Here is a 17,036-nt window from a genome sequence, read left to right on the forward strand (position 1 = left end):
TTTATGAAAGATATTGTAAATAAAATGTACATTATTTTAGAAGAAGATAACCAGCGCTTAATGTTATATCTGCCCAACTGTGGCGGTGTATCTCGAAAAAAGTAACATTTGTAAAAATAATTTAAACGCAACCCTGTCATATTGATAATGTGGCAACACTTGACTTTCTTCAGATAAAAGGTGTGTATAAGGAATGAAAGATAATTTATTGGAAGTTATTTATATAGTTCGATCAGCACTCAAATCAGCATTATATTTTGTAAATATCAAATAAATAAAGTTATCTTGTGTCTAAATTTTGCACAAAATAGCCGCAAATTTATGCAGCAACCGGAATACAGTCAAAACTGCGCCCCAAACTAAGGAAATGTGCAATCATCGCATTTGTTTTGACTCAAATAGAATTGCACTTATATTAGTGGCTGCATTTAATTGATGATTACAAACGAGGTGGATTTAATTAGTGGCAGAGGGTGCAACCAATTATACAAACGATTTTCCTTAATAACAATAAGCTATGCTCATTTCAACTGAGACGATTTAATTCGTGCTGGTTCCTATAGTATTTGTGCAATTTATTGTTTCCATACCACGGCTGAAGGGCAGCAGCACCCTTCAATTCAGTGTTTTTGAATGTGCTTCGCTAGCACTATCGTTGAAGCCCATAAGAAATTTGTCACACCCGTAGGAGGTGGTTGTCTGATCGCAAGCGCTAATAGTAAGAGTGAACACAGAGATATTTCTATCAATAATAACTTAGCTAGAATGTCACGTACTAAGTCACGCTTACAAATCGAGGTATGCGGCGATTGTGGAGCGTCAGGTGTGTAATTTTCGTCATACAAGTAGAACAAAATACATACATATATTATATAAAAATTTATATGTAATATTTTAATTGTCACAGATCCTTCATGGGCTTCAATAAATCGAGGAATTTTACTTTGCGCTGATTGCTGTTCTGTGCATCGCAGTCTGGGGCGTCACATATCCATGGTAAAGTCTTTGCGACAAGGCACCTGGGAGCCATCAGTTTTGAATTTTGTAAATTCATTAAATGCGCACGGAGCCAATAGTGTATGGGAGCATCATCTACTCGATAACAATGCATCGAAGAGTGATAAAGGTGTACCGCGTGTACGCAAACCGAATCCCAAGGATCCATTACATCCAACCAAATCTGATTTTATCAAATCAAAACACGTAAATTTAGTATTCGTTTTAAAATCCAATCTACAAGAGGAAGGTGTCATATCTGGCATTAATTTGGAAAATGAACTGAGCAGACAACTGCATGCCAGTGTGCGGACTAGTAATTTAGAGACATCTTTACGCCTACTCGTACAAGGCGCCAATCCAAACTTTTTTCACGATGAAAAACGTTCAACACCATTACATGTAGCTGCCAAATTTGGACAGGCGTCACAAATTGAATTGCTTATTGTCTACGGCGCGGATATTAACGCAATTGATGGTAATGGACTCACACCGCTCGAAGTGGCCAAGGCGAACAATCATAATATCATAGCGGAGAGACTATTAGATGCAATGTATGAAGTGACAGATCGTATTATTATGTTTTTGGGTGGCAAAAAACCAGATCACGCGGTAAACAAGCTTACAAATTTTTATTTTTTGTTATATTTTTACATTTTTCATTCATTTTATAGTCTGGTAATCATTTAGTTATACCGGACACTGCTAATACTGAAATAAGCGAACAACTTACCATCGCGCGTAACCGTTTACAAGTTGTACCAAACAAAATGTTCGAAGAGCTGGTTATGGATTTATATGACGAGGTGGATCGCCGTGAAAATGAAGCTAGTACGTCTGAGTTATTTTATTATAGTTATTTTTATATATAATATGTATAATTTTTCAATTTTACTTAGTTTGGTCAACTTCCACACTGAATGCTGAAAATGTAGCAGTGCCATTTTTACCGGCGAATCCCTTCTTAAGTGCCACGCGTAATCAAGTAAATATAAAAATTATTATTTCTTAAATTTTGTATTAATTTCAATTCTAATTCACAGGGCAGACAGAAACTTGCACGTTTTACGCGTAAGGAATTTGCTGGCTTATTAACCGATGTGCTATGCGATGCGCGTCGTAGACAAAAAATCGCAAATTTACGCCCACTCGACGCACCCAATTTGAACTCATTCTATAATCCATCATTATTGAACGAAAACGAACTAGAATTATCAGATGATGAACCCATTTACGATCCAGTAGCGAGTGACGATGATTATGCGCCGGTACCGCCGCTGGCACAGCAGGTAAATAATATGCAGTAAAAGTTGCCAAAGCTGCACAATAGTTTTGACTAAACGTAGCGCAAACGTAAAAAATTAAATATTTAGTCTCTTTAGTTTTGCAAATTTGAAATAATTCAATTAAGTTAAAATTTTTTTTGCATATTTTTCTTAAGTACGTAGTGTTTATTTACAAATGCTTTATTTTAATAATATATTACACTGCATTTGTGTTTTGAGTTTGTTTAAGCCACTTTTGATTTTGCATTTCGTATTCGCTCATGCAGGCTATTGTGCATCCAACGCCCGATGAGCCACAGCCCGAAGTGCAAACGCTTTTGCGACAGATCAACGATTACAAATATGTGATTAATCAACTGAAATCGACTGTTGAAAAGTTGTCGTCGGAGAATTCCGAATTGAAATCAAAGTTTTCCAATAATACATCTGTGGACTGTACGATAAATGAGACTGTGCTGCAACATGATGCGCTGTGAGCTGACTTTATTTTATTTTAATTTATTTACTTTTTATTTTATTTCTTAATTTTTACTTTGTTTAAAATTTTTATTTTTCTTTACTATTTTCTTTTTTATTTCAAATTTCCAATTGAACACACTTTGTTGCGTATATAAAGCCGTACCGAATCGTTAAATGGTGTTGAAAATGGTAGCGAATCGCTTTCACTACCCGAGGGCGATGTGGCCAACGCACCCGTTACTATAGATTCCAATTCTTCTAGTTCTTCGTCGGCCAACAGTTCGAATCAATCGACCATTAAGCGTCCCGCCAGTATGTATGAACGTCGCCTCGCACCCGCTTTGTTTAAACCGAATGTTGAGTGTCGCACCACGACCAGTATGTATCAAATGGCTGCTGACAAGCCATTTTCGGAGGAGTTGAAACATCGCACAGATTTGGTGACACGTCGCGTCAAGGAGCTAGTTGCCATCATGCAAGATCTACCGAGCAACAAAGACGAATTGGTGCCGTGCGGTGAACGTGTACGTACGACGGTGATGGAATTGATATCAATATTTTCTACGACGGTAATTTTGCGCACATTTTTTTATTACATACACTATTTAACTGAAATTTATTTACTATTTTTTTTGCAGTCAAATTACAACGAAACCATTAGAGACATGCTTAAGACATTAACGCGCTATAATATTTTGATACCACATGAGTGTGAGAATCTGCAGAAATCGTATGCTTTAGAAGACAAAACGGCAATTGAGAAGTATAATCATGAAGTGCGCGAATGCGCATATTATATTGTTAGCGCTATGAAAACGCTTGTCATGCAATTCGAATGAACGCGTTTAATTAACTTACATATATTAATTATATATACGTACATATATATATATATTCTTGCTAATTGTGTTGTTATAACGAAAGTACTAATTTTAGAAATAATAATAAAAAAACATTTTGGAATACCCCTACCCTGTTAAAAAATGTATTTGTTTTCGAAATCGGATTTTTATGTTCGAAAGCGATTAGAATAGTTCCCAAATGTGGAGAGTTGTTGTTGTAACGGCAGAAAATCGATGGAAAGTCAAAGTAGATTTAAACTCAGTGAAGGGGTAATACCTGCTCTTCAATATTTTTTTCAGTTGAGTAACGAGATCGAAACGTGTGATCTATTAAATTTTTGTAAAATTCGTATTTTGAGGCATTATTGTTGTTTTTGTAACAGTCTTGAAAAAGTTTTTGAGAAACCCGAGGTTACCGACGAGGATAATTCTCTCAAAAAGTTAATTTTGAAATAAAAGTCACCATAGTTGTTTTTGTAACAGTACAAAACAGTCTCCTAATAGTTTTTGAGAATTCCTCCGAAGTGACCGGCGAGGGTTCCTAGCATAATTTTTGAAAAAAAAAACGGATTTTGGAACGAAAGTCATTATAGTTGTTTTTGTAGCAGTACAAAAAAGTCTCAAATTTTTTTTTTTTTGAGAATTCCTCCGAGGTGACCGGCGAGCATTCTTAGCATAATTTTCTCAAGACATGGATTTTGTTTAAGACTAAAAGTGTCCAAAAACGCCTCTTGAAACTACTTAAGCGTAATAAAACACATTCTTACAACATTTAGGTGTCTTTTTAGTTTAGAAATAAGCTTATATTTTGTTTTCTTTTAGACTATAACATAGCAATTTGTCTATTACAGTAGTAGCTCAATTGTATTAGCACTAATTTGTACTCATAGAAGTGAACTATAGAGTTATATATTTATTTATTTAAGAATACCTTGTTTTACTCCTCTTCGGTTTCGGTAATCACAGAATTCTTCATAAAAGATTCACTTTTCAACAGCAAGTGTTTGTAGTGTTCCTCATCCTGTATTTGAATAACACGCTGTTGCACGGTCGGTGCCAATTCGCAACTTGCCTGCTCTAGGTCTTCGAGAGAGGCGCGTCGTAACATCTTTAAAAATGCACATAAATTCATATTAATTAATTTGTTGTTGTTGTTTAAGAAGTATTTCTAACCTTTGGCGCTTTACTATTAGTATGATGATCTACAGATTTCGCCTGATTGCCAACAGATAGCTTTCTTATGGGCGATGGACCATCTAGATGTAGATGTTCCAGCATTTGCACCATACTATGACGCCGTGAGAGTGTAACCAAAGATTGTCGATGTTTGGTATGATGATCGGTTTTTTCATTGCGTATATTAATTGCTTTGAAATGATTTTGTATGGTCAGACCCAGTTCAGGGCAGAGATCTTCGTCAATCTAACAAATGAAAGTTGAACTCAATGAATTTCAATTTCATTGGAATGTATCTAAGGCATAGAATACATACCAAAATTTGAGCATTCTTAAACATTGTGAAGCCATCACAACCGTTATGTATATAGCTTTTAATACATATTTTGTACATTTGTTGTAAATTAACCAAGTCGTCGGCAACCTGTATTAGACGTGGGTCTATACGTTGCCCTGGTGGTTTTGTGGGATCAAAGGCGAATGTAACGCCACTCACCTAGCAGAAATATACAAACATACATACATATATGTAAATAAAATTTTTAAAAAGCTGTGCAAACATGTATTTGCACTTACTTGCGGAAATCGGCCTTCCAATTTCGGATACGCTGAGACGGCATTCTCCAAAGCTTCCCACAAGCACTTACCACTAATACTTAAAAGTATGAGAGGATCACGCATTGGTATAATATTTACCAAATCACGCATTGTAAATGGACCCGGTGGGTGTATTTGATCGGAACGAAATGTGCCTGCATTGATGATGACCACATCCGCGCCGGTAGCAGCGAGTACAACGTCGCATACCCAATTGCCTAAATTCGTTTCTTGTGTGCGTATGACAGAGAAGCGGCCATCCAACTCCACGCTGAAGTTGCCTAGAACTTCAGTCATTTTAGCTTCAACAACCTCTGGAAATATTTAAGTGGGAACAGTATTAAAAACCGCTTTAAGAAATAATAGCATATAGAGCTCCCTACCTGAATATTTTTCCAGTTCCTCCTTGAGTTCTTTATCTTCGGCAAAATCCGATGTGACATTCACTGGTTCAATTTCTATCAACAGTCTACCGTTCTCATCACGTTTCTTATCCAAAGTGATTTTTGAGAACTGACGAAAATCAGTGCCTGATTTAACAATCTTCACACCATTCACCTCCTTTATCTCATAAACGTGATCATGGCCACCCAGAATGAGATCTATGCCAGTGCAATTGTTCGCAAGCTTAATATCATTAGGCGTTCGCATATGCGTCAAAGCGATTACAATCTCACAACCGTCTTTACGCAGCTGGGTTACTAATTTGTTGCCAGCATCGACATAGTCGATATAGGTGACCTCATTGGGATCTATGGTGGGTAATGTTTCCAGCCATTCGCGTTCGACCAGTCCAACCAAACCGATTTTAATTTCATTATGTAACATTGTGTGCGTGACCTTTCCGCCACCCAGTGGCCTACCAGTTTCTTTGTCCACCACATTGGACATCAGCCAAGGAAAATCAGTATTTTTTATCAAGTTCACCAGCACATCCAAGCCGTGATCTGGAAGTGGGTTTAACAAAAGTTAGAAGCATAAAAAAAACAGATCATTTATGTAAATTATGTACCCACCGAAATCGTGATTACCAAACACAGCGCAATGAGTGCCCGTTCGCTTCAGTACCGGTAGCATTTGCTCGCCCTGAGTGAAGGTGCTTACTAAATAAATGCAGAAATAGATGATTGCTTTTCTGTTAGCGTTTTAAAAGAATTGCACTTACACATGCTAGGTGAGAAAATATCACCACTGAAAAGTATCAACGGATTGAGATGCGCGAAAGATTTGAGTGCAGTGCAAAAGCGTGCTGCGCCGCCTACGGGCTCCTTCCCGCAGTTCGGTTCTATATTATAGACATCGTTGTAATGTAAAATAGTTAAAGGTACTGCGTTTGATGTGGACATTTTTAATAAACTTTGTGACTTTTCTAGTTCTAACGCTTGCGTATGAGAATTGCTGCGGCGGCAGTTGAGATTTGTTAATACTGTCGTGTACAATTTATGTAGCAGAAATGTTGTACTCCTTTGCGGTAAAGATTTTGTGACGTCGTTATTCTTTATCGTTGTTTCTGCAGCAAAAATAAATTCCTCGAATGCTAAATTTGACTTTGGACACTGATTTTCGTATGATTTTCGTCTCCCGACTTGCCGAAATAACAATTGACGGCTGAAACGGGAAATAAAGCTGTTGTAAGCATTTATGAATAAAATAAACATAATACAAATAAAAGACGTGAAAATGTTTTGCAATTTTTTATACATTTGTATGTATGTGATCTTGAAAATGTGGAAATTTTGAATTTGATGTTCCCATTGATTAAATGAGTGGAGGACGGCAATCATGACTTTATTATATTTATTTGTGCATATCATTATATAATTCTTTGAATTAATGAGTTATATGTACATAACAATGATGTATGAATTTACTGCTAACATTATAGATTGGTTTTAAACTTTCAAATATGTTAAAAGTGCGTTCGGCGCCCTAACCGCAAATGTTTTGAATTGAGAAGTAAAGATATTGATTTTTTTCCAATATACTTCTTTTAATATTGTTTAGCAGTTGATTAACTTTGTATTTCAGCACGCAAATATTATTAAGAACAAAGTTCTGTGTCAACTTTTATAATCTTATTGACATAAGCACAACCAAAATTCAAGTTTGTTACCTAAATCTTCTGTTTTACTTTTTTCTATATATCCAATTGCACTTTATAATATCCGATCTGCTTTCTTTTAATCAGTTATCAATATATTTCAAGTAATTAACTCTAATTAATAATTTTAGAACTGAAAAGACACTACACAAAAGTAAATTTTATACATCCAGAACGTCTCAGATTTATCAATATACATATGTATGTAAATATGTATGTATATCCTCCGCCACTTGGGAAATGTTTCAAAAGCCACTTACTTTTATATTGATGAAAAAAATATATAATTTAACATTTTTGTACTGGACTTAAATATGAAGTGTGAATATTATACATATATCGTACTCAATATCCTCAAAACTACATTTAACACTCTTTCAGATGCGGCTTTATTTGAATATTTATTTATATGATTTCACAGATTTTCACACACCCTAATTTTGTACCTGAGTTTAAAAGAACGTTTCTAGTGCCGAGTTCTAACTTACACTCTATAACTTATTCACTGCCGTGTGAAGCAGCCAAAGACAATAATATAATGACAGAGGAGCGGAAAATTTTCTCTTATTTCCATTGTCTACACCATACATACTTCGTTTGGTGGTGAGTCAACAAATATTTCATTAAAAAAGCCATATAAAGAGTTTCTTATTATAAAAATCACAATGCATAAATTGCTTAATTTAATAACACCTTTATCCATTTTTTTCTTTCGCTTCAGCAATATAAAATATTACTTTCGTATGTACAACGAGAGATTTTTTAATCAATTTTAATTTGTATTCAGGAGACTACTTTCCTCACCACTTCATGCAACGCTTTAAAGGTCATACTGACAAATCCATTAATTCGCTCAAAGCAAATCACAATTCCTAATGCATAAGCTACGTGTACAAAGTTGAAGTTCGTAATGTTTTATTTACAAATGTTCCAAAAATAATGTTCCAAAAAAAGTAACTAACTGTAACTAAGGTCAATGTGCTTGATTTATATCAGCTGTCTTGCGTTGGGGATAGACTTGCCTATGTCAACATGCCAACACAAACGTACATACGTACATCCACTTATATGTATGTATGTACGCGTGTATTCATCGCAACTGTCAAAACCAAAACGATTGCGCCGAAAAGTCTGTATGTATGCGTTAAAGCTTTGCGGATTTTTATTGTTTAATTTTTTCAGTAGATCTGAGAATATATGTACATATGTATGCATGTTTTAATTCTTTTTAAAAATTATTTCCCACGGACGCCTACATAAAAGATATTTATTCAACATATTTATTCACACAACAAATAAAAGTTTTGTTGTTTTGCGACACTTGGCGGACTATTTATAAAAGCTCTCTAAAGCAAATATTTATTGCAAATTTTTCAAGTTCAATAACAAATTAGTTCTAAAATTTACTATTAGTAATCTCCTTTGTTGTTAATACCACTTTCTTTCATAACTAAAAATATGTGTAACAATTATTGATCAAACCGTTATTTGTCGCTATCGTATACCTATTACTTAGGTGCCAGTTTTCGCAACACTCATCTAATTTGTTGCTAAATCGTGTTCTTTTCAGCCGTGAATGGAAATCATAAGCGGTAATCATTATTCTTATTCATTATTTTGAACAAAACTCTTCAAATTTTCCACACAAGATCTACGAGACATGCATATAAATTAACTGAATATATGCATTTTTCGCCATACATATACATACGCATATATATATTGCGCTAAAATTTAGCAATGTTCTATATTAAGCTACCAACGGAGGGTCAATATCACTTTTTCACGGTCTTTCAATTTGCCTAACACGAAACGCACTCTAGAAATTTGAATACCTATCTTATGTTAATGTACTTTATTTCCACTGAAAACTGTGTACTTAGGTGTGCAGAGCAGAAATCTATTTCCCATTGTACTTGTTGTTAAATTGTGCTTATGAAAAGTAATCTTAACTGACTTCCATCACAATCTCACACTTGTTCAATGTTTTGTTTTTGCACGACGTTTGACAAGTAAGCAAGTGCTGCCATCGTCAAAACAGGTAATGCTTACCCTACACTATGACGATGTTCACCGGAGGTATCTGCTGATGTTGTTCTCGATAAACTTCATAGATAATCTAATTTCTCGACTTGCTTTGTTTATAGCAACAATAATTTAATAAACAATAAATCGAAGGTTCTGTAAATAATAAAAGCATTCTATAAACAATAAAATATTAATTAATTAATTTAATATGTGCGTTAATATTTTTTATTATATGTTGAACATACATACATACATATTTTATACTTTAATTTTTACACTAAAACTTAAAAATTAAATTTTAGATTAATATTCATTTACAGGTGGCAATTTTATTCCATTTTAATTGTTAATTTTGCAAGAGAGAATTTTGCAGACATTTGACATGAAAAAACAATTTTTTTGTTTTAATAAAATTTATATTCATAACAAAATCATGTTTAATCAAAGCAAAGTGAATTACACATAATTTAAAGCTTTCTGTGCCTGCGTAGCTATATATTAGATACAAAAATAATAATTAAAATACATACATATATATTTTCTATACAATATATCAAACACTATTCACTTTTTGAATACTTCACGGAATGCCTATTGAGTTGAAACAATATTGCGCATTTGTCGTATGGCCGTTACTAAACGCGGTTCACAGCCCCCGCTCAAAGCCAAGTAATTCTCCGGATCAGCTTTAAGTAATGTCAAAATTTGCGATAAGCCAACACTAATAGACAAGCCCAATTCTTCGACGACATTGGACAAATACTCAATATCCACAGCAAATTGTTTAGAAGAAGTTTGTGACAGAGTTTTTACTTGCAATATTTGAGATTGATAGAGTAGACAACATTGCTCCACGACTAAAGACAACAATATGTCGGCACATGGAACAGGTTGCGTATATTTCACGTTACAAATCTCGAGAGCTTGTTTAAGTAACGGTGATGGTGTAAATAATAGCGGTTCCAGATGTTGCGGCAGCGTCAGTAAATATTGTCCTATTTGAGTGATACACTCTTGTGGTACAAAACTGAATTCTGGCATATTAGCTGGTAGCAACGAATCGGTATTTAAGCTTAATGATGGTTGTATATTTAAAAGATGCTCCTCCACCGGTTTCAACAAAACATTTAGAGCAATTTCATGTGTTTCTTCACAATGTATTTTCACTTGATCATATATTGCAGCGAAAAATCTTGTAAACGTTGAATCTGTGCCACTGGTTTCTGCTAATTTTTGTTGATACCTTTCAATGGTATTTAACAAATTTGTTTGCTCTTGATTATCAAGAATATTACATATATTGTAGATTTTATCCATTTTGGCGGTGATAACATTTTCTTTCAATCTAATCAAACGGTTTTGTATATGTTTCTCAAATTTATGTAACTTTATTTGAAAATCCGCCAAGCACTGTAAAAGTGACATCGCGCATTGTAGTGCCAACCAATTTTCTGTAGCTTGTCCTATACTTAAGGCAATTTGACGTTGAGTTTTTGAGAAATTATCCAAAATTTTCTTTAAAATTGCACTCATAATTTCTATAAGTTTACATAGTCCCAAATCGTCGGTTATATTTTTGCTGCGTTCACAAGATTCATTAAGCCAATCAAAAATTTTTTGGTTACAATTCTCCAAATGACGCACAGAATCACCTGCTGACGCGTGGCTCACTAATATTTTATCTATTTGTGCTGATAAATGTGTTTCCTCTATACGTGGATATTGATCTATAAATCTGTGGAAGTATCCGTACACGGCTTGCACTATTTGATATTGCATTTCATGCGATAATTCTATTTTCGATTGCTCTAGGAATGCTGTTAAATGCGACATAAATTTATGATTCGCCTGCGAACACTCTTCCAAAAGTTCTAGACGCTCATTACACGCTTTAAGCAATTGTAACACATGATTCTCACGTGTTGGTTGTAATGTTGGCAATAGTTCTACAACAACGATGATAGGTTGGACATTGCCATGTTCATAATCGAACACATCGGCGCACCATTTTACTTGCTGTTGACATTGTTCCACTAAATTATTGTAGAATATTGAAAGAAACTGTTGTTGCATTGTATTTTCGGCCGCTTGTACGTCCAAAATCTGTTTCCATTTTTGTTGCAAGGTATTTTTTTGAACAGCACGATAGTATTGTTCTAGTTGAGAGATACGTCCTATGCCAGTGAAAATATTCACGTATTGCTTCGTCTGTTCTAAGTCACCCTCAGCAAAACACTGTACTACATTTGGTGAAGCCAAAGCTTCTAAACGATTTTTAAAGTCTTCCACCTGTGTGAGTCGCTCAGCGTGTCCAGCTAATTGTTCTTGCACTTGTAAAGACTTTTGCAAGCTAAGCAGTTTCTCAAATGCACCCTACATATATTGAAAAATAGTTTAGAAATCCATATAATAGTTACATACCAACTTACCTTCATGTTATTGTGTTCAAAGCAATCCTCCAATTCGCTTATTAGATTTCCCCAACCATCGGATTCCTGTAGGGATTCCTTGGCTTTTTGTAGTTTAGTTTGTATGGTATTTAAACGTTCCAATGCAGCCATGCAATCACCAGTTTCCTCTTGTACATCGGTCATTTCCTTACGCATAGCTTGCATACGTTTTTTTAATTCCTCCACTTCAGCTTGTAGTAAAAGTGCTTCCTTTATAACACGCGGCATGCCTGAAACTAATTTTTGACCAGTTTCTTCAACTGCACCGTGTACTTGCTGTATGTACAAGTGTAATTTGGAAACATATTTGTCAATAAAACTCATCGCCAGCGCGTCGGCATTATCCGGCAAAGTACTTTTATCCGCACAACCTTCCGCTTGTTCTGCTGTATATTTATTGTAGTTTACATTTATCCAATCAATTGCGTTAAATGTCTCATCAGACAACGCGGCAATATCCATTTTTTAGAATATTATTCGTTTCGAAACTCTTTCAACTTGTTAAAATCAGCTATACAATGACAGTTAAACAATTTATTTTATGACATTTACGCACTGAATGGTATACGTTGCAATCCAGCAGCAATACAATGATGATTGGATATCTATCGATAGTTATCGATTATTTACGCCACAGATTAAATTAATTTATTTAATTTTTACATTTAAAATAAAGAATATTTATGTCTGAAATTATGTTTTATAACAAAATTAATGTTTAATTTTGGAAACAAATAAGTATTTTGCTCAATGCAGCCTTCTTGGGTGATATTTTGCCGATGTACCATTCACAATGTGCATAAAATTTCTCACGACAACCATAATCGCTGTATTATTAACTTTAATGGTGTTGGCAACCATGAGTTTGTTTACATCACAGTATAAGGAATATTGTGATAAATATAAAATAAAATAAATTTCCCGCTTAGAAATTGCTAATGAGTTAATATTAATCTATACACTAGTAAAAATAGACACAAATTGTTAAGTTATGAATACGACTTCAGAAAGTGTAAAGAATTTATTATTTCTAACAAAAAATCAGAAATATGATGACGAACTTTACGGTGTAAGTATTTTTTATATAGAATGAGTACTTGCTTTGTAATATTTGAATTAAATTTATTTTCAGTGCTTATTAAAATTGATTCCATTGGGTAAAACAGTGCTAGTCATCACACGTTCATCAGCATCACCTGAACTCTTACCATTAATGGAAAAGGCAGGAATGAAAGTGCACAAAAATAAACAAAGTTTGCAGCGTTTGTTTTTCATGTAAATATATTTTTTATATATTTTAGTTGCGATCCAATTTGCATATATTGCTATATATTTTAATTTTTTCAGATGTTGTGATAATATTGAAGGTGTAATTAAAATATTGTTTGATTTACACAAGTGGGCCAACAAACCTCATATAATTGTATTGGATCTACATGCATTTGGTTGTTGGGAAAATGAACAAAATAAATATTTTGCACATGAAGGGTACAAAGCATTTTCAAGAGGATCTCTATTGAAACGTTTTATGCTATGCTTTGCTGTATTGTTTAATAATATGAATATATTAAACAAAGTGCTCGCAGACACTGTAGTAGACGGTGACAAAAAGTCGTTAAATATATTTAGCATTGTGGTATTACCGAAGTCTAGTACACTATTAACAGCATCGGATGTAGACCTTATCATCGACATGTATTATTGTAACAATACATACGAAGAATTTGCAGACATTTTCCAATTGATAAACTCAACAGCTACTTCCGATCAAGCGCCAGATTAGTTTTAGTTTATGCATAAAAGTGATAACTAATATAGAATTTTAATGTAAGTTTACTAATGAAAAGTGTACGTGTACTTAAACCATAATTAAAGTAAAGTTTCCTATAATCCATGTTGCTTAGCGAAAATAATGTATTCAGTGGACAAAGTGATTTTTACATTCATATTTATTTGCCATAATATATTTATGTACACAGTTTTTGTAATTATCATTTCATAGCATATTATCGGCAACTAAAATCCAAACCGTTCTAAAAATTATAAGTTTTAAACTCACTTGTATCTTTGCTTAGAGAAAGAACTAGATCAGCCGCATAACTAAATTGACGCTTTATTAAGCAGCATTTTTAATTAAGCCACTAGTAATTGGGTTGGGTCCACCAGAAGAGCTGATATTTTGTATGATCGTTGCTTGGAGAAAATACATTTGCTCAATTATGAATATGTGCTTATGGGTCATATACGATATACATATTTCAATACAGTTAACACAACCCGCTCTTAATTTCTTTATTTTTTGTTAATTTTGTATAGCTTTTCGTTTCAAAATAAAAGCGTGCACTATAAAAACTGCGTTTTGCTTAAAATCTTGTCTTGCTTTGCAAGCGCTCACCGAAGACTGCACATACAGCACTAATTTTTAATAAATTATGTGTTAACTTAATGCTATGCCATAGGATATATGTATCTATATATGTGAATTAAATCGAGTTTGCAGCAATGCGAATTCACTTGAATAAATGTAGTGTTTATACACAACTAACTAAAGTTAAATATTATAATGCAAATCAGTACGCGCCATGTCACTTTACGTTGTGCAAAAGAAATTAGAACAAAAAATTTACGCTGTAACAAGAACAGAAGAAACTAAAATGTCAAATTGTTTCTTTGATCCTGTTGTTTTCGAAGTTGCCGGTTTTTTAATGTGTACACCAACCACACTTGCCATGTTGAAAGTTTTGCATTTTATTATATTTTTTTATATTGCATACTATTTAAATATGAATGCTTTAGTAATAGTAATAATAACTACATTTAATTTTTTGTTTTATTTTATGATTTCTGTTTAACATTAGATTATCATTGTGGAGTTAACTCGCCACAATGATGTTTTCTTACTATTCAATATTTCAAAGCAGCAGCAACAAATTTCTGTTTGATGATGTTTCTTTTTTCTTTAGATTTATGTTTAAATTTATGATTTATTATATAGCATGATGTGTCGTGATTATTTAATATTTTCTGTATACTTTGTATTTGCATTTAACTATGTATGTATGTTTGTATATATATTATATATATATAGTATAAATTAAAAATTTTGATATTTCATCCTTGCATTAGCAATTCATTAAAAAGTTCCTTTATTTTTTTTCCCCGGTGTGTGAGTGTGTTTTTTTTGTGGGTTTTATGTGAGTGATATAGATTTTTAAAATAAAAATATCCAATTTTTGTTCAATGAATGTTTCATTTTTTTGTAGTTTTTGTTGTTGTTTGGAACAAAAGAAAACTTAACTATTAGTTACAAGCGAAATTATCAACATTATTTTAGGCATCTACTACATACATCTGTAAGTATATCGCATACATAATATTATTCAACGAAAAGCCAAAAGATGAACGCAAACCAATCGAATAATTCTATTTCAATTATTTGTATATATTTTTTTTTAATTCACTTCGGTAAACGTGTTACATTTTAACCTAGGTTTTTTTTTGTATCTATTACTAGTTTTGATTGACAAAACCGTGTAATGTTTATGTTAAGATAAAAACTATTTTTTGTTTAGCACTAAATCTAGTGGTGAAAGAACTTATTGATAATTTTGTCACGACTCCAAAATATTTTGACTTTGACTCTGTTTCGTACGTTACTCGTCCGAAAAGTGCATCCATCTACTATGTATAATTTTAATTTTATTCAATATTGTTTTGCTACTATTCAATTATCAAAAATACAATTCATTTTTCAAATCCATTTTCTTCTATTATGCAAAAGGATAATCCATTTGATTTTTCTTTTCTTTTTTTTTTTGTTAAGGATATATTCAACATCAGTGAATTAAACTTTATTTCGTTTTTATGGTCAAACCCGTGGACAATCACTTGGCATTCGTGAATACTATTATACGCCCTTAATTCATTCTACGTCCCCCATTTATTTCTTTGTTTTGTTTTTTTTTTTTTATTTTTTGTGTGTATTTCTAAAACTTTTCCCTTAAAGGAGTGTGAACGTGGGAGCGTACACTCCTTCTGTTTTCTGTTTAGTTATAGGAAAGTATTTGTTATGTTGAACGCTGCTTTCACTATTAGTTACTAATTCAAATCATTTATCATTATTATGTATGTATATGTATCATTCATCATACTCCAAAAAGCCCCATAGATTTTCGTCATATATAATTTTTTTATAATTCGGTTTAACGGTTTTTAATTCCATCATTTCAACGAAGTATTTGTCAAAAACAAATTCAATGCTTAAATGCCCGCAAATAATTTTAATTGAAATTTTGGACGTTCTACATTTGCCTTCTTCGCATTTAAATTTCTTTTAGTAACTTGTTTAGTTCTTCGTATTTGCTGTTGCTGTTGTTGTGATGGTTGTTGTTGTTGTTTCACTTTCTTATTGCAAACCGTCGTACGCAAAAACACATCACTGGTGTTGTGCTGCCGCCGCCGCCATTCTCAACGTTTACCTTTCGAGTTTTTCTTCCTCTTATTGTTGTTGCTGCTGTTAGTTGTTGTTGAGTTGCTGTTGCTAGCTGCTTGTTGCAGTGATTCTCAACTTCTTTCCGGCGTGCTGTGATGATGATAGATCTGTTGAATTTGTTGTTGCTGCTGTTGACCAGCACCTGCACTGCTGTGTGCCACCTGGCTGCTGGATGTTACAACATCTTGTTGCTGCTGGATATGTTGCTGTTGTTGAGCATGTACTTGTTGCTGCTGATGATGAGTCTGTGGTTGTTGAATGTGTACAACATGCTGAGTTAAATGTTGAGGTGTCTGTGATTGAGTTTGACCGCCATGCTGAGGTTGTTGGTGTGGCGACGGACTATACTGGAACTGTTGCTGAAATATATGTAACTTTATAATTTAGTTATTGAGACGTTCGTTAAATAAATAATGTAATGTAGTTTGATAATCGCCCTATGCTCTAACGCTTTTCGCTTTACCGCTATGGCTTCCTCTTTAGGCGCTGTATCACAATGGACCCTATATTCTGTTGAAATTGTCATTGTATTAACATTATCTAACTTAATACATTTAATTTTTCATTATTAACTAAGCTTAATTAGGTATTAATCACAGCAATATTTAA

General features: G+C 33.5%; 5 protein-coding genes across 12 annotated transcripts in view; 2 read left to right on the forward strand and 3 right to left on the reverse strand.

The window, feature by feature from the left end:
* Nucleotides 1-274: 274 nt before the first annotated feature.
* Git2_1 (ARF GTPase-activating protein Git) lies at nucleotides 275-3,728 on the forward strand. Its single transcript, XM_011187955.3, has 8 exons — nucleotides 275-823; nucleotides 908-1,608; nucleotides 1,671-1,827; nucleotides 1,896-1,981; nucleotides 2,040-2,285; nucleotides 2,549-2,754; nucleotides 2,899-3,310; nucleotides 3,380-3,728. The coding sequence occupies exons 1-8, from the start codon at nucleotides 634-636 to the stop codon at nucleotides 3,578-3,580; spliced, it is 2,199 nt and encodes a 732-aa protein (XP_011186257.2). The 5' UTR covers nucleotides 275-633; the 3' UTR covers nucleotides 3,581-3,728.
* A 615-nt stretch (nucleotides 3,729-4,343) lies between these two features.
* LOC105214493 (mannosylglucosyl-3-phosphoglycerate phosphatase) lies at nucleotides 4,344-9,467 on the reverse strand. 4 transcript variants are annotated; one of them, XM_011187951.3, is made up of 8 exons: nucleotides 9,337-9,467; nucleotides 6,522-6,964; nucleotides 6,373-6,459; nucleotides 5,740-6,303; nucleotides 5,336-5,670; nucleotides 5,076-5,255; nucleotides 4,757-5,005; nucleotides 4,344-4,691 (listed from the first exon to the last, which is right to left on the reverse strand). In XM_011187951.3, exons 1-8 carry the CDS (start codon nucleotides 9,366-9,368, stop codon nucleotides 4,521-4,523), a joined length of 2,061 nt encoding a protein of 686 aa, XP_011186253.1. In that variant the 5' UTR covers nucleotides 9,369-9,467; the 3' UTR covers nucleotides 4,344-4,520. The 4 variants fall into 4 exon arrangements, with proteins under 4 accessions (XP_011186253.1, XP_028897674.1, XP_011186255.1 ...); XM_029041841.2 differs by lacking the exon at nucleotides 9,337-9,467 and adding an exon at nucleotides 8,963-9,105; XM_011187953.3 differs by lacking the exon at nucleotides 9,337-9,467 and adding an exon at nucleotides 8,262-8,633.
* Nucleotides 6,813-12,547, reverse strand: LOC105214492 (conserved oligomeric Golgi complex subunit 7). Of its 5 annotated transcripts, none has more exons than XM_011187950.3 (3): nucleotides 11,915-12,547; nucleotides 9,293-11,858; nucleotides 6,813-6,964 (listed from the first exon to the last, which is right to left on the reverse strand). In XM_011187950.3, exons 1-2 carry the CDS (start codon nucleotides 12,395-12,397, stop codon nucleotides 10,077-10,079), a joined length of 2,265 nt encoding a protein of 754 aa, XP_011186252.1. In that variant the 5' UTR covers nucleotides 12,398-12,547; the 3' UTR covers nucleotides 6,813-6,964; nucleotides 9,293-10,076. The 5 variants fall into 5 exon arrangements, with proteins under 5 accessions (XP_011186252.1, XP_054090505.1, XP_054090506.1 ...); XM_054234530.1 differs by having other exon boundaries at nucleotides 6,813-6,982; XM_054234531.1 differs by having other exon boundaries at nucleotides 9,276-11,858.
* Nucleotides 12,548-12,783: 236 nt separating this feature from the next.
* LOC105214491 (uncharacterized) lies at nucleotides 12,784-16,239 on the forward strand. Its single transcript, XM_011187949.3, has 3 exons — nucleotides 12,784-13,004; nucleotides 13,068-13,210; nucleotides 13,283-16,239. Exons 1-3 carry the CDS (start codon nucleotides 12,927-12,929, stop codon nucleotides 13,716-13,718), a joined length of 657 nt encoding a protein of 218 aa, XP_011186251.1. The 5' UTR covers nucleotides 12,784-12,926; the 3' UTR covers nucleotides 13,719-16,239.
* LOC105214487 (transcription factor GAGA) overlaps nucleotides 15,122-17,036 on the reverse strand; it is a 47,863-nt gene continuing 45,948 nt past the window's right edge. Inside the window, exon 10 of the mRNA XM_011187936.3 lies at nucleotides 15,122-16,801. Coding sequence (XP_011186238.1) covers nucleotides 16,499-16,801 — 303 coding nt within the window. The 3' untranslated portion in view covers nucleotides 15,122-16,498. The remainder of the gene's footprint in view (nucleotides 16,802-17,036) is intronic.

This window comes from Zeugodacus cucurbitae, chromosome 6 (genome assembly GCF_028554725.1).
Source record: "Zeugodacus cucurbitae isolate PBARC_wt_2022May chromosome 6, idZeuCucr1.2, whole genome shotgun sequence".
NCBI lineage: Eukaryota > Metazoa > Arthropoda > Insecta > Diptera > Tephritidae > Zeugodacus > Zeugodacus cucurbitae.

Bases quoted from the DNA above. Each gene is read 5' to 3' on its own strand.
- LOC105214491 (XM_011187949.3), top strand. From the start codon at position 12,927: ATGAATACGACTTCAGAAAGTGTAAAGAATTTATTATTTCTAACAAAA. The intron at 13,005-13,067 runs GTAAGTATTTTT...ATTTATTTTCAG, and splicing joins ATGATGACGAACTTTACGGT to TGCTTATTAAAATTGATTCC. The intron at 13,211-13,282 runs GTAAATATATTT...TAATTTTTTCAG, and splicing joins TTGCAGCGTTTGTTTTTCAT to ATGTTGTGATAATATTGAAG.
- Git2_1 (XM_011187955.3), top strand. From the start codon at position 634: ATGTGCTTCGCTAGCACTATCGTTGAAGCCCATAAGAAATTTGTCACA. The intron at 1,828-1,895 runs GTACGTCTGAGT...AATTTTACTTAG, and splicing joins TCGCCGTGAAAATGAAGCTA to TTTGGTCAACTTCCACACTG. The intron at 1,982-2,039 runs GTAAATATAAAA...TCTAATTCACAG, and splicing joins TAAGTGCCACGCGTAATCAA to GGCAGACAGAAACTTGCACG.
- LOC105214492 (XM_011187950.3), bottom strand. From the start codon at position 12,397: ATGGATATTGCCGCGTTGTCTGATGAGACATTTAACGCAATTGATTGG. The intron at 11,859-11,914 runs GTAAGTTGGTAT...CAATATATGTAG, and splicing joins TTGAACACAATAACATGAAG to GGTGCATTTGAGAAACTGCT.
- LOC105214493 (XM_029041840.2), bottom strand. From the start codon at position 7,170: ATGATATGCACAAATAAATATAATAAAGTCATGATTGCCGTCCTCCAC. The intron at 6,460-6,521 runs GTAAGTGCAATT...GCATTTATTTAG, and splicing joins TATTTTCTCACCTAGCATGT to TAAGCACCTTCACTCAGGGC. The intron at 4,692-4,756 runs GTTAGAAATACT...GCATTTTTAAAG, and splicing joins CTAATAGTAAAGCGCCAAAG to ATGTTACGACGCGCCTCTCT.